Source organism: Drosophila subpulchrella, chromosome X (assembly GCF_014743375.2).
Source record: "Drosophila subpulchrella strain 33 F10 #4 breed RU33 chromosome X, RU_Dsub_v1.1 Primary Assembly, whole genome shotgun sequence".
Taxonomy (NCBI): Eukaryota; Metazoa; Arthropoda; class Insecta; order Diptera; family Drosophilidae; genus Drosophila; species Drosophila subpulchrella.
In genome coordinates, this window is record NC_050613.1 from 26811873 (window position 1) to 26828485 (window position 16613).

The window sequence follows — 16613 nt, forward strand, 5'->3', positions numbered from 1 at the left end:
AAGATTAATTGTAAAAAAATAATATACATTAAAACAAAATTTTAAAAAGGTTCGAGAGTGCCGCAGAAATCGATGTAAAGGTCTCCAAAAGTATTGAGTCCGAAAGAAGACTCTCTTTTTTTCAGAGCATACTTTTAGACAGCATTATAGGTGTTTTTCAAAAGCTATTGCCTAGGAAATGTTTTTATAACAGCAAGATTATATGTAAATAAATTATATTAAAGCAACATTTTAAAATGGTTCGAGAGTTCCACAGAAATCGCTATAATAGTATTGCAACATTATATTTTCAGTTCGAAATAAGACTTTGTTTTTCATAGCATACTTTAGGCCCCTTTTTAAAGTGTTTTCCAAGCTCAAATGTTTATTTAGCTTTAATTTATTAAACGAAATGGTAAAGGCTACCAAGTTAAGGAAACGCTTAGTAAGTCTCAACTGGTACCCTATTAGCTCGGCATTTTAAGTACCTGGCGAAAGCACTTAACTGCAGATTCTGAACGACCACCTGTCCCATCCCGACCTTTTGACCCCCTGCCGCCGAAACTCGCCGAACTGCATTCCTCGCTTTTTAACCTTTTTAACTGACCAGAAACCCAATGCACCAACCGATGGGGCGGGGGAAATGGGAAAGTGGGAAAATGAAAGGAATTGGATTCAGTCAGTCGGGGCCAAACAACAAATATAATGCCGAAAAAGGGGGGATCGCGCCGCGTTTTTCGCCTGTCAAAGCGCGAATGCCAAAAATGTGCAACGCCAGCGGAAAAGCGGAAAATGCGGAAAACAAACAAAACAAAAGCAAGGGCAGAGCAAGCAAAACAAAACAAAAAAAAAACAAAAAATGGAAATGGAAAACAACAATGGGAAAACCGCACCGAAGAATGTTTTCATACGCCCCGTGTGTCCGTGTGCCAAAAGGTGCAAAAATGTAGCAGCCGTTAAATATTTGCACGAGTAACAGCAACAGATTTGCAAAGGCGTTTTAGGTCCGAATGGGTTTTCCGATGGGTTTTTGTGGCCCCATCCATTTCTGCATAATTCTCTGCCGACCTCAGAAATCACTGCATTATTTGAATGGTCAGAAAATGGAAAAGTGTAGGGCTGGAGAGCAGGTCGGCGCGTTTTCCAACTTTTGTCGGTTGCAAAATATTACGCATTTCATAATTAGAAAGTTTCTTTTGCCATGCCAATTAAGGCGGCTTCCTTCCGGTTTCAAGGTACAAGAATAAAGTAATAAAAAGGTTCCCATACCCGCTTATTACTCTCATATTCTCTAATTGGCATCGTAATCAAATATACACCCATGTGCAGGGGCACACACACTCATACATAATTGAGGCGGGGGGAGTGGAGAAAGGGCGGGAGAAAGGGTCGGAGAAAGTTGCGTGAAAGTCTCGACATGCGGAGCAAATGAAGCGAGCGCAAAAGATGATTTCCATTATGAGTCGCCCAATAAAAGAAGACGAACAAGTGAACATTTTTAATTCGTCGAGGGCTGACTCTAGAGTTATTGAGTTGAGTTACGGAAATTTGGAATTATCTTTAGGTTTTTGAGGAGGTGACCAAAAACTGTCTATAAAGTACAGTGGTCGGCATAAGTATTTTGACAAAATAAAAGTTAAGTATACTCATAACTTGAATTTACTTCTTGTAAACTATAGGCATCAATGGAAAGGTAATTTCAATGCCGTTTGAATGATACAATACATTTCTTTACCCATTCAGTACTTATTGAAAAGGACGAATTTGTGTAAATCAACTTTGAAATTTAAAAAAAAAACTTTTTTCCTCGTCTTTAAAACTTAAATTTTTTGATGCAAAAAGTTTCTTCAAACAAAAACAATAGTAACTGCAAAAAGAATTTTTCAAAAATCATTTTTCTTATATTTTTTATGAATTTTTGAAAATGCTTAAAAACAGGCATTTGAGCCATATTTTTGTCTTTTTCATACAAATTTTTTCCGACATTGTCACCTTCAAAAAATCATAAAAAATATAAGCAAAATGATATTTGAAAAATTCTTTTTGCAGTTACTATTATTTTTGTTTGAAGAAACTTTTTGCATCAAAAAATTAAAGTTTTCAAGACGAGGAAAAAAGTTTTTTTTTTAAATTTCAAAGTTGATTTACACAAATTTGTCCTTTTCAATAAGTACTGAATGGGTAAAGAAATGTATTGTATCATTCAAACGGCATTGAAATTACCTTTCCATTGATGCCTATAGTTTACAAGAAGTAAATTCAAGTTATGAGTATACTTAACTTTTATTTTGTCAAAATACTTATGCCGACCACTGTAAACTATAGGATCCCCATCCTTCAAAAACTGTGTGGTACACATATCTCTTATTATCTCCATTTTCATTTAAATTATAGATAATTGCTTTACCTTTTTTCTATACCATACCTTTTAAGTACCTAATATCTTGCAAAAAGGTGAACAAAAACTTTAATCCGTGGCCCATAACTTGAACAATCGTATTCCGATTTCAAGGAATTTCTAATATGAATTACATGTTTGAACGATGGTCTATATTTTGAAAATGAAGTGACTTTTCAATAAAAAAGTTTTTTTGAGAAAGTTGAGACAGATACACAGAAAAAAAAACGAGCCAGGATCAATTTGATATGCGCATGGTAAATTTGTGTTTTTTAGACACATATCATTTTTACCATTAAATAATGTCGAATTGATACCAAAAATTGTCAAGTTGTCGATTTCTCTCATTTCGGAAATTCTTTGACATCGAAAAAGAGAGTGGAAGCGAAAAGGATATATTCGAAACTCGAATTGGCCTACTTCGATCATGTTGTCTCGCTTGCACGTACATACGTTTTAGTGGATTTTTTGACACTTGAGTTTTATTGTGAAGCCGGTCAGACGTAAATTGTCAGTGTTTTTTTCTTAGCGCAGAACAAGGAAAAGGTGAGTAAACTTAGTGGAAAAAACTAAAACCGTGTGCGGTTTTCTGACTGCCCTACGACAACAAAAGCACGTGCAACTATTTATGTACATACATACGTATGTATGTAAGCGTGTGTATGTGTGTCAGCGTGAATAAAATTTATAAGTATGTATGTCTATCTAACATTAAACATTATTGCATTTAAACATAAACATATTTTAAAATGCGCTTAGATGTACATGCCTATTCATTTTTGTTCTACGCCGCCCTGCAAAGTCGCTTCTCATGTACATATGTACATATGCATGTATAGACAGATGCACGTGATTTTCATTGTTTTTCTTAAAATTTTGCATATTCTTCAATGTCTTTTAAATTTGTTCTTATTACTCAATTAATTAAGGTTTCAAATTTTAGCGAGCACTTTCAAGCTTATGTGGTGGATGCCAAACTGGAATCTTTTAAGATTATATAAAAACTATAATTATAAGTTAATCACAATTAAGAAATTTGAGTTAATAAGTATACATAAGTACGAAAAAAAGACCCAATGTAAATATCCTAAAATAATGTGTTAATTAGATATACTGTAAATATTTTGTACAAACTGTAAATAGGTAATAAAACGTATAATACAAAAATTGGTATATTATTTTTTATTTAAATTTGTCTTTGACATTATAATATCAAATTAACAATAATATCAATTTGGTATTTTTAATATCCAATGTACTACAATGTACATTTAAAATTATAATATCAAATCTACAATAATATCAAATTTACAATAAAAATATTTTAAAAAATTGATACCGCTTAATGTAAAAATGATATTACCGAAATATCGTTTTTACCATTTCGAACATATCAAATTGATATGAGCCGTATCAAGGCCGAATTGATACTGAATTTCATCAAATTGACCATCATATCATATCAATTTTTTTTTCTGTGTAATTTCGGCGGAAAGTACAAATAATACTTAACGATCAAACTGTATTTATCAATCTCTCTGTGTCCTGAAGTTAAAGTGAAAGTTTATTAATCTTAACTTGATTTTCAAGAAGGATTTGCTCTCAACTCCTTGATCCGCTCCTCTGGCTTTTCTCTCGACACTTTTAAACTTTTATGATGACTACCTTAACGCAACTCATCCCAACCCATTTCAACTCATCCGACGTCTCATTGTGAGCCGTCTAATTCGGTTTGCTTGTTTATCACCTTAATTAAGACCCGGCTGAAAGCGCTAACAAATGGCTAATAAGAAAAATTAATTTTATTTGCAAGACCTGGGGAACATGCAACAAATGGGGGCAAATGCGAGCACTCCACTCAACTTCCACTCCAGTTTGCCACTTGCCAGTTGCCACTTTCCACTTTCCACTCAACTCGGAATCTTGGCTCATCTCGAGTCGCACCCACACCCACGCCCTTAACCCCTTAACGCCTTAACCCGTTTGGTGATGGTCGCCAAGGGATTTGCTCATATGAAACGTGTTAATATGCAAGGCGGCACACGCTCCAATTGGAATGGGTGGCATCTGATGGGAGGTTGGGTGTTTGGGTGGCTGGGCGGTGCGGGTTTTGGGTGGGGCAAAAGAATGCCCGTTGAGAGGCTAAATCAGCGTCTCAAGTGGTTTCCTCTAGCTCTTTATGGAGCTTAGTTGCACTGAAAAAAAGTGAGGTTCAAAAGTAAAAAATGATAGCTGATACAATTTAAAAACGCTAAGAAGTGTTATTTAGTTATTATTTAAATTTTAGATTTTTAGTGCTAGCTAAAAATTAAAACACTTTATAGGCGGTTAAGAAAAAGAACTAAGCAACTTGATTTAGTTAAGCTTTCATCTATATTTTGAATAAATTAAGAATTCGTACTATAAAAGTTGTTGATACAATCGTTGACCAAAAATACTTTACCTTAACTACATTAACATATTTTAGCCGCAAGAATTTATTATACCCAACTCTTACTTACTATTGATATTATATAATTTGGTTTGGCATAATGTTATGATCTAAAATTATAGCAAAATATTTAAGTGCTTCTATTTCAATGTTTCTATTATTTCGATGTATTTTTCCCAGTGCCCTTCGAAGGACCTCATGTGAGTGTGAGCGTCTGTGTGTCTTGGCGTCTGTTTGAAATTTTACCAAGCCTCGCAAGTAATGGGTAGAATTTTTAATTATTTACACTCACATACCCGCCTGAATACTTGACGGCAAGCTAATTTGTTATGCGAAACATCTTCGGCATGGAAATAATTAAAAAGTTTTTTCCCAGCACTTTCCTGTATTCCTGTTTAAACCCCCATCCCTTTATCGCTAGTCCTTATATCGATCTCTTATTTATCCGGTGCTTAATCCCAGCCCCGGTTTAACCCCCTGTTGGCTACCTTTTTGCGGTTATTCCGCCTCCTCGCCGTTTTTGTTACGCTTCGCGTCACGAAGTCTTGCAGCCCGACTGTATTTTTATGGCCACATAAGTGCGGGCAGGTGAGATCCGGATGGACTCCTCCGATTTCGCCCGGTTCCGGATGGTGGACTGCTCGGTTTGCAGCTTAATTGGATGCCACAATGTGAAATAAATTGAGCAGAAAATTACGTTGCCCGCCAAATTCAAACCACACGGAGATGGCATTAGAAAGAGACGGCGAGGAGCGAAAGGGACGGGGCTGGGAGGTTGGGGCAGTGGTAATATCATGGCCAGGTCATAAGTTTGCGATCCGGCCAATTGGCCCCGGCGGTGTCGTAAAACGGCTGCCGAGGAGAAATAGGAGAAAATCTGAAAAAGAGACTGTCTGATGGGATTTTTTTTAACATAAAAAAGGGGGGACGAAATTACTTAATATGTGACATGTCTTAAAATTTCTGTGGTATTTTAAAACTTTGAAAAATCATAGCATTTCCATACCCAACTAAATTAGAACAAAATATTTGTAAAATACATTTAGATCCCTGAAAATACCTCCTTAAATAAATAGACCATTTCCAAAATTTGTTATTAATTTTCATAATTTTATTTAATATAATTGTTGAATTTAAGTTTTATTTAGATCTTTTTGGTTTTGCTTTTTTCGTTTTAGTTTTTCTGTTCCTCAAATAAAATGTTTTAATTACATATATTTATTTTATTACAAAGAACTCTCATTTGTTGGTTTTTTATTGCACAAAATGTGGGTTTAATTTCTATATATTTAATTATGCGGGGATCTTGGCTAAATTATACACATAGTTTCGGTAATTCTTTATGGATTTTCCATTTCCTGTGGTATACATCAATTACATTTTTTACTTCGATTCTGTAAGTTAGCGTGTATATTTATATATATATATGTTTAAAGAATGTGCTATTTTGGACATTTCTAAACGATTCCTTAACTCTATTTACCGTTCGCGTAGTATGGTGTTTTTTGGGAAGTTAATTTGATGCTGATTTTTTGTTTACCACTTATGAGCTAACAAAAAAAAGAATTACAATATAAGTTTTCAAGTGTCATAGATTGCGGTTGCGGGTGTGCGGTCTACCTTTAGTATACAGATATCTCGTTATATGCATATTTATAGTTATATATTTGGTTTTCGGTTAGCTTAGATTGCACATGTTTATACACATTTAAAGGACACGCAGATCGAAGCACATGAAATGAACAGTAAACAAATTCACGAACATGGATTACGGCTTAGGAACTCAGACATACATCGGCTCTACGACCCGCCCAATTGAATAGGTCCCCAAACTCCCAAGAACCCCTTTCCCCCCGGGAATAGTACCCTCTTTCCGTTCCCAACACTCATATCTTACACAAAAACAGGAAAAATCACTAAAAATCAACTTGACTTTGGCTTCACAATGTTTACGACTAGTTTAAAGTTTCTATATATTTTCTTTGGTTTTTTGGTTTTTGGTTTTCGGTATAGTATTTCGGTAATTACTTATCGCTAATATGACTAGCTTTATGGCTCGGGCTTACCGCGGGCCTGAAAAAATACAAAAAAAAAAGTAACTCGACACAGACCCAATACTGTTTAAAATTCATTTTTTCTTCTTGTGTTTTTTATGTCTTTAAAATCCACGAAAAATGTTCAAAAGGGCCTTCCTTTGTCCCCTCAAAATTTGCTAAGTATTTCTGTCTTAAGCTCTAGTTTATATTTTCTTGGCTCTTCAATTAACTAGATGCTATATGGAGGGCTTTGAAGCACTCCAACAAATTCTACTAATAGTTGATCATTTTCGGTTTCGTTTATATGTTCATAAAGTTATGAAAAAAAACACTCATTCACAAACTTCTAGAGATTTAAAAACAATGCTTTAGGTGCCTATTAGGGGATATGAGATATTTTACGTCCGCCAACGCTATATACAGGATAAATATTTTCATCAGATTGTAAAAATAAAACATTTCAATCTTGGACAAGGTTAAGCCAATGCGTTTTAATCTCCAAAGATATCTGTTATCCCCCAGGTATATACAATCATTTTTAAAACGCGGCTCTTACTATGACGATTCTCAGTTATCGATTACCGATTGACTTTGTGTTTAATAAAATAATATTTATATGATCGAAATGGAATCTTTTACATTCCATACAAGTGCTTAAAAGCCTTAAAGATATAGCTTCGCATTTGTGTAAGCCGCATCCTGAAATCTTTAATCGATTGTTTTGATAATCTCTTTTTATGAAATAGATTATTTTTAGTCCATAATTTCAGAAGTGAATTTCTTGTTTAGAGAAAAAATAATTTAAATAAGTCTAAAATCAATAATTAATAATTTTTTCGATAGTCTGAAAATCATTAATCGACATTCTCTCTTTATCAAGTCGATCACTTTTGAATTGTGAACTATCAATAACAGAAGTGAAAATATTTAAATGGTTTTAGGATCAGCAGATACAGTTAGTTCTTAAGGGTAAATCAGAAATCGATAATTTTAACATTTTTGAACTATCGGCAGAATGGAAATCGGTAATCTCTGACTGGAACTCGCCCCTTGACCCCTTCCCCCCCCTTTCTATGTACAGATTAGAATCCCCCGAAGCAGTTCATGCCCCCGCCCATGCCCAGCCCCATGCCCGCCCCCATTCCCGATCCCATTCCTACCCCCATCCCCGCCTCGTGCTGCGGCCCACCCCCCTCGCACTATAGAACCGCCGAGCCGCACCACAGAACCTGACCTCAATAGGGCCTCCAAACGCTGCCCCCATTGTCGGTGGGGTTGTGGTGACCGCGATGGGCAGCTAAGGCGGCCACCTGCCGATTGCTATTCCCGTCCTCGATATTCCGCACCGAGGCGCCGCAGTTGCCGATCAGCGTGAGATCGCCCGGATGGGTAACGCCCCCGCCGGCCATGATGTTGTGCTGCTGCCGTACGCCCACATTACTGATGTGATCCATCACGCTCTGCAGCTCCCCATGGACCGAGGAGTTGGGGGAGGCGTGGGCGGGCAGGGTGTGCGAATGGAAGCCATGGGCGGACTGATTGGCAGCGGTATAGAGTTGGGAATAAAGCAGGCTGGCCGGGAGCACGGGATACAGAGAGCCATTGCATCCGGCGGCAGCAGCGGCGGCACTGCCATGCCCACCGCCCACCACCCCAGTACCGCCGCCATAGGCGGAGGCAGCCGAATGCTGGGCCTGATTGACGATACCGGGGAAATTCTGATTGGCACCCAGCATCGCGGGATTGCCCACCGCCGAGGCGGCACCGCCGGCGCCACTGCTGCCCGCCGCACCACTGCCCGCATTCGAGGCCGCCCCACCGTTGGCCGCCCCCCCACCGCCCGCCGTGCTGCCCAAATTCGGTGTGTTGGTGGTCAGCAGATCCTCCTGCACGGGCGATTCCGCCTGGGAGCTGTCGGACAGGCTGCGCGGTCCATTCTGGCTGGAATGGACGTTGTACTCGTTGCTGGCGTTCGTGTGGTAGCGCGGCACCAGGATGGAGTTGCCGCCCGCACCGCCGCCGCCGGCGCCACCGCCGCTGCCCGCTCCACCGCCGGCGGCCCCTGCCCCGCCGCTGCCGCCGCCGCTCGCCCCGTTCACCGTCGAGGAGATCGAGGTCTGGCCGCCGGCGCCCAGCAGGCTGTGGTGCGTCATCTGGCCGCTGGTCGAGCCCACCAGGCTGCTCAGGTGCTGGTCGAGATCGCTGGCCGTCGAGTCGGGGAGCACTGGAAAAAAAGAAGGGTAGATTGGGTCGATAAATACCACTGCATACTCAGTAGGATACTTTCTTTATATACTGTTCCTTGATTTCTACTTTTTTCATAAGGTGGTACATAATGTTTTGGTTAAATATTAAAGTTTCCAGGTTTTAATGCCAAACGATTAGAAATTTAATTACGAGCTCAACGAGTCATGACATTCCCTAATATGGCACCATTTTGCAATTTGTCGACCAAAATACTGATTTTTTTGGCCAAAAATAAAGACCATAATTTTTTGGGCGAAAAATACGTTATTTTTAAGCCGTTGTTATGTCGTAATTTAGTGAAATCGAGGCGCTCAACAAAAATACCGACTGTTTTGAGCAGCTTACAATCTAGACTAACAATCCTCATTACTTTTCGGGAAATTTATTTTTGAAATAATTTTCGCATTTTTTGTAAGGGGTTACATCATCCATTTTTGCGAAAAGTGGCCAAAAAATAAAGTTTTTAGATTTAAATGCAAATCGATTGGGAATTTAATTACGAGCTCAACGAGGTATCACATTTCGTATTCTGATTCTCATTTCGCAATTTGTCGACCAAAATTCTGATTTTTTTTGGTCACAAATAGGCCATATAATTTTTTTAAATAATATTTTTCGGGAAATTTATTTTTTGACCAATTTTTGCATTTTGACAAGGGACTGCAGCAAAATTTTTGTATACACTCGGTCAACTTAAAAAGATCAAGACTTACTCGGAACGCAGTCGCGATTTGTAGCTCCTCCGAAGTCCTGGTTGTTGCTCTGATCGTTGGAGGAACAGGTGAAGCCCAAGGCCGGATTGTTGAACTGGGCGGAAGTGGGCGTGGTGCAGGACGATAATCCGCTGCTGGCCAAATACGGCGAATACGCAGAGGCTGCCGATCCATATCCCCAGTGCGTGTTGCTGGCGCCTGAAAATTGGAAGACATTTATAAAATATATTATAATACGTATCAAGACAGTAAGCACCTTGAATAAAATAAATAAAATTGTATAAAATAAAATGTGGGACATGAAAAAGTATTTCAAAAGGCTTGCATACCCTACAGAATGTATACAGGTCTTGCAAAAATAAAATATTAAAATCAAGTTACTGGAAAATCATTAAAAATAAATACAAGATAATTAGAGATTAGCTATATCTCCAGCCGAATTGATGACCCATGTGGGCCGCTAATTGGGGGTCACCCACTCCTCCCCCCGCCCCACACCCCCAGGATTTTCCCACAATATGCGGGACCTTTGCCGCCATTTTGCGGAGACAGGAAGTAAAAAAAAAAAGGAAAATAAACGACAAACAAATCAATGGAATGGACCTAGGCCTGCCGAAAATTCAGTTCAGTTTGGCCATTTCGCGGGGTGGCGGGGCCAAAAACAGAAGCCGGGGATGGAAAGAAGAGTCAACATTTTGCGGGTCGCCGGGACCCATGCACAGATAATTAGGCTTAATTAATAGCCCATTCGGAAATTATTAATTAGTTTTTATAGGCGACGGGCGCGTTTTCGTAGCCGGATATTGATTTTGTGGTGGCTTTATTAATGCTATTGGCTTAAATGTTTCTACCTCCATTAATTACGTGGCTTTTTGTGTACAATTTTCTCTGTGGGATGTGGGCTACTCTGCACGGTGTCCTGTCTGTCATTATTCGCGCCAGTGTGCGTGCCTTCGCCAGTGTGTCTGTGTATCTGTGTGCCCGTGTATCTGTGTGCCTGTATCTGTGTCTGTAAGAGTGGTTAGTCCTGCCTGTTTGTTGTCACACTGATTGACTTTATTTGCGCATATTTTCGGGCCCTGAATTATTAACAAGGCACCGGACACCGGACCATTTTGGGGTTTCCAATGGGCTGGGGCAAAATAATTGCAAATATGTTATTAAGTCGCTCTTTTCGAGGAGAAAAAAGGATGGAAATCGGAGAAGATAATTAAACAAATTTAGCACAACAAAAATTTGTACAAACTAAGGGTTTCTTTAAGTGCAAATTCAACATTTTCATATTTTTTGAGTCCTTTAGTTCTTTTAATATCTTAAAATTGCTTGAGTAACAGCACTTTTAAAATAGGTATCAAAGTGGTATAAATAAAAGTCTTAGCTAAATTTTTATGAAAACTTGGCAAGTAATAAACGAATGAAATATAAAAATAGTATTTAAAAATGTTAAACATGTATTCCTATTTCCTTAAACCACTAATAGTCCCTTAGTTCCTTTAAAAATGTACCCAACTCCCTTGCTCTTGACTTTTCCGGTTGGGTTTCATGTTTTTTTTTTTTGCGAAATTAATAAAATATATGCCAGTAATTAAGTCAAGCAGCGACTGTCAATAAAATTTGTTAATAAATAATTCAGGATACTTTGCTTTTTGCATATTTACAATTAATTTATGGGTAATCAGTATCAACAGACGCTTTCAGTAATCATTATTTACTTGTGTGCTGTGTCCCCACATATATATGTACATATACATATTTATGTGTGTTATATAATGTGGATTGCCTTTTCAGAATCCTGTAAATCGTGCAATTTGCATTTTGATTTGTGCACTGGGCTAGACGGTATAATATTGACAGAAAGTGGGCGCATATATGAGTTTGAGTGGCAAAAGGAGACGTTCAAATTGGCAGGCAATTTGCGCATTGATTGAGTTGCATTTTATATTTACGGTGAGTTTTTATTTAAGTCCACCGGAATCGCTTTGGTAATGGGCGGTAATCAAATATAAGTGGCAAATGCTACAAATAATAAATTGGCAAAACACTTGAGGGGGCGCTTAAATTAAATCAAGCAAGGGGACTTTAAATCCGATTAAACTTGTTGCCGAATGGCTGGCCAAACTATTATAGTTAAATAATTTTGAATGCATTTAAAATTACTTCAGTTACTTTCATTTATTATTAAGAAAATCAGTTGAGAATTTTAAACAATTTTTCCGCACTTGAGCCAAATTCTTTCATAATTGCTTTTCACTTCAGTGGATACTTGGCATTATACACACATCGAATATATGCTTAAATATGGCACACTAACGTTTCCATGACCAACTCTTTGTCTTTGCCTTTTTCTACTTTAACCTCGTTAATATGTTAATTTTATTAAATTCAGCTTTTTTAATGGCATCAAGCTCTAAAGAGAAAATCAAATTTGTAGCCGTTGCAGTATTTTTTTAGCCCCAGGCAGCTAGTTTTTGGGAAAGGGGACAATGTCTAGTCCGGCTTTTGTTGCTGATGTTGTTGTAATGCAATTAATTGTCAATTTAAATTGAAACATCAAATTTAATATAAATGCATTTTAAAATGTACAATTAAATTTATTTCACCTACGCGAGCACACGAGCAAAAACAGCAAGAAAAATTTGTCTCCCACAACATTAATTATTGATTTTGTTATAAATATTCTATCAATGGAGATGGGGTGTAAATGAGTAGTGAATGGGGTTGATATAGTACAGAATAGATAAAGTTGGTTTTTTTTGGAAGCAAAAAGTAGCTTTGGGTATACAAAAATAGGTTTATAGGTAAACTATTAAAAACAAGATGTAAGAAACATAAAGAAATTTAAACTGTCATTTGCAGACAACAAATATATATATATATTATATGTAAAATATTATTACTTTTAATGGGTATTAAAGCCATCGAATCATTTTAAAATACTACCTCGGCTTGCTTAGCATTCGAGCTGTCAAAATCGGTTTATATTCGCTTGGTTAAATGCATTAAATTTATTTGACTGCGTAGTTTTTCATTTAAATCATAATTTGAATGCGAAGCTCTGATTTAACAGCGTTTTTTTAGGCTTTGACTTTTTTGTGTGTATGTGTGCTTGTGTTTGACCAACGTTTATTTGTTTGTATAGTAAACTTCGGTTAAATAAAGTGGCCAACAGTTTAACAGCAACAACAACAACGAACCCACTTAGCCCAGAAAAAAAGCCTATATGGCAAGGTGACCCGCAATTTTACCACATTCAAATGGTTGTCCAATGGCAATAACACGTAAAAAACAACGCAAGTTTTTAAAGTTGTTTTTTTTTCCTACTCATTAACAGGCGATATGTGTAGTTGTTTGAATTCACGTTGGCCTTTTCCTATATTTGCTTGCCAATAAAATTGTGAAATATTTAATTAATTTCTTGCCTAGCCTGGGGAATAGAAACTTAAAAAATTATAATAGAGGTATGATTATGATATTCGCCTTTAATTAAATTCAAGCTTCCTTTGAAAGCAGTTATAAAATAACTATACAAAATATATTATAAGCAAGAAAGGGAGTTCTATGAATAGCAGTTAATCTTAAGTAGTCTTAAATAATAATACAAAATTTGTAAATACAAATAATAAGGATCAATCTCGCGCACACCAAAAACTTAACGATGGAAAATGATTCGAGGAGAATAAATTATATATCATTATTTTCAAGGACTATAGTATACTTACTCTGACAATTGCCAATAGGCGGCATCCGGAAGCCGGAAAGGGGATCCGTGGAAAAGTGGAACGGTCTTTGGCCAAAAGCGAAGTGGAACTGCTGTTGCTGTCCTAAAAGGGATAACACTAAGTTTTTTTCAGTTATAATTTTCTGTCCTTAACTAAATGGTTTTATTGCACTAGAACAGTGGTCGATTGCAAATTATGTGTCCTGTACAAAGTTCAATATTTTCATTTTTTTAAAAATGATAGGAACTTCTTTATAATTAAATCACAAACAGTATATATATATATTATATAACCAACATAGTTTCAATTCGCGAGCGACCACTGTACTATATATGTGTGTTCTTGTACATGACTGTAGGCGTGTTTCATTGTCTGAGTGAAAACTTAAATGGCAAACACTTGATGAGTGACATTTTGTTGCTTTCGATTCGCTTGGGATGTCAAGAAGGGACTTCCCCCAAAAATTTCCAAGACCCCACATAAAAGGAGAACTATCGACAATGGATTTTGTGTGTATGTGAAAGTGAAATGACAATGGGCCAAAAACTTTCTGCCAACCGGCGACACTTTCAGCTAAATTTCTAGTCCGCACTAAAATCCCTTGGCGGTTGCAGCAGTTATCTGCCAGCTTGTATTCATTATAAAATAATAACCTTTTGTCTGCAGCTTAAAGCCCTGTGTGTGTGTGCAACCCCTTACCCGGTAGCAAACCCATTTTTGGACTCTGTCTGGCATTCGGGCGTATAAATCATTTCATGGATTTGAATTCGGACTGAAACCAGATTACACAGACCAGCAAAACTTTTGCCACCCGTCTGAATCCAGGGAACATATGCAAAGTAAAACATTTGCATCCTTATAAATATGTAACGGACTGGCAGAGTGTGTGATAGAGCTGTCTAATGAATATTCCTTCAAGATATTCGGCATTCTGGAGTGAAATGAAGTGAGGTATTAGCAAGGAAGTGTCCTTGCTGCATCGGCAAAGTTCCGAGGAAGGACTCAAAGAGGGAAATGGTAGTATTTTACAAGTGCTCTCTAAACTTCCTTTTCAGCGATGAGCTATTTTGGGTATAAAATAAATTTATAAAAATACTCTGAGAGATTTGTGATCTATTTATATAGAATGCTGAACTATGCTTTCCCAATAATAAATAAAGAAAATAATATTATTTTTTAGTATTCTGATCATTTTAATGTGAAATAAAATTATTTTGTTGAAATATTAAAAAAGTCCTCACTATACCCTTCTTTTTTTGATATATTTTATGCGTATTTTCACTATTCTAAAATAAAAGACCTAAGAAAATGTAGTTTTTATTCCCCTAAGACCTTCTCATCACTGACATTAATGAAATGCGAATGCCTGGACCCCAAAATCCTGCCCATTCAACCATCTCTATCTCGTCTGCATCTCTGAGAACATCTGAGAACTGCCTGCTGCTGCAGAGCAATTTATCTATTTGGCAACTAATAAATTGTTATGCATTGTCCTGCAAATGAAATACCCGAAAAGGAGTGGGGGTCCTGGAAACGAATGGGGGCTGGGTTCCCATCCCAATCCGGCTCTATAGGGCATACTTACTTGTCTTGGAACGGGGTTCGCGTGGCCCATCGACAGTCACTTTGATCGCCTTGTTGTAGGTGGCTATGTGCGGTGGATTCGTTGACACGGTGATGGTTAGCGTGAAGCTCTTCCCTGGAAAAACAAATGGGGAGAAGGGAAACAAACAAAGTTAGGAGATTTTCCTTTGCCTAATGTCTGCCAGACATGCAAATCAATAAACATGTTTTTCGGTCTCTGCTACTTTCGCAGTTTTTTTTGGGGCATTGTCACATCGTAAATGTGTTGGCCATAAAACAATAATGGTGTCAAAGGTGGGGAATACTATTCCATTGGGCTACTTTTATGATGGAACACATTTTTCTAACTCTTTAATAAATTTGAATAAACCATAAAAAATGCTTAGTAAGTGCTTAATTATCTTCAAAGATCTTCAAATATTTAGCATAGTTTAGGTTAAATAAATGGTGATGTATTGAACAGTCTTCCATTGATTTTCCGGTTCTCTCAGCAATTTTTAGACATTTTGTTACTCAACTACTACTACTTTTATAAAAGAACACATGTTCCTGGTTTAGTTATTCCAATGTATTGATTAAAGTGTTATGAATACTAACTTTAGAAGCTAATATTAATAAATATATTTCGCATTTAAATAGGAACTTTAAACATTTTCAAATATTATAATTTAAGGAATGGTGATTGGTGCCCCGGTGATTTTCTATTTCCCTTTAGCAATCTCTAGCTGTTTTTCGTGCCCAACACTTTCTTATTTAAATTTCATTCAGTTCTCCTTTCACCTTTCGAAATAAAGAATTAATTACAATTTAAACTGATTTAGTCTGTCGACCCCCTGCCCTCTCAAAAGAAAACCCTTCACATGTGCGTCTTTGGCGCCCCAAGATTTATTTCGTTTGCGCCGCAGTTTTCTTTTAATTAACTTGTTTCAGCCAGTCATTGTCAAGTGTTGCCAAGGCCTTTTTGTCCGGAGCTCCTGCCATTTTTTGTGTCGCCCCGGATTCAATTAAAAGCATTTCGGGCTTCTTGAGCCGCCGCCTTGCTGAGTTTCCCTGCCCTGTCTATGACAACGCGGCGTATGTGTGATTTCGTGGTGGGGGTTTGCTTTTTAAGTTGACAAACAAAGCGTAAATCATTTCGGCACATACAAATAAACCGCCGACGTCCCCGAACCACGCCAGATACACATATATATATTATACGTATTATGCGATACAAACGCAGACGGAGCGGCTTACACATGTCCTGGGAACACACTCCACTGCGCCAGGACAATATCTTCCACTCGACTTTCTTAAAAAATGAAGTCTCAAGTGGCGGCCCCATGATGGGAAAACACTTTTGTGTTTATCTGCCAGCAAGTGCAGTTCATTGTAGCGCAATTCTTTGACACTTTTCGTGGTGTTTTCCCGCTTTCCCGCGCGAAAAGTGGGTGTTGCCGGAAAAGTTGGGAGATTGGCCATGGATAATCGATCATTAAAGCGAGTAATTTGCTGGAGAAGTAGAAG

At 37.6% G+C, this 16613-nt stretch overlaps 1 protein-coding gene across 2 annotated transcripts in view; it reads right to left on the reverse strand.

Moving 5' to 3' along the window:
* Nucleotides 1–8046: 8046 nt before the first annotated feature.
* LOC119556731 (protein lozenge) overlaps nucleotides 8047–16613 on the reverse strand; it is a 35110-nt gene continuing 26543 nt past the window's right edge. The window contains exons 3-6 of one of the 2 annotated variants that reach the window (XM_037869133.1): nucleotides 15109–15222; nucleotides 13524–13640; nucleotides 9805–10002; nucleotides 8047–9068 (exon numbers count right to left, since the gene is read on the reverse strand). In XM_037869133.1, the coding sequence (XP_037725061.1) occupies nucleotides 8080–9068; nucleotides 9805–10002; nucleotides 13524–13640; nucleotides 15109–15222 (1418 nt within the window). In that variant the 3' untranslated portion in view covers nucleotides 8047–8079. The remainder of the gene's footprint in view (nucleotides 9069–9804; nucleotides 10003–13523; nucleotides 13641–15108; nucleotides 15223–16613) is intronic. The other variant, XM_037869134.1, reaches the window with a different exon arrangement.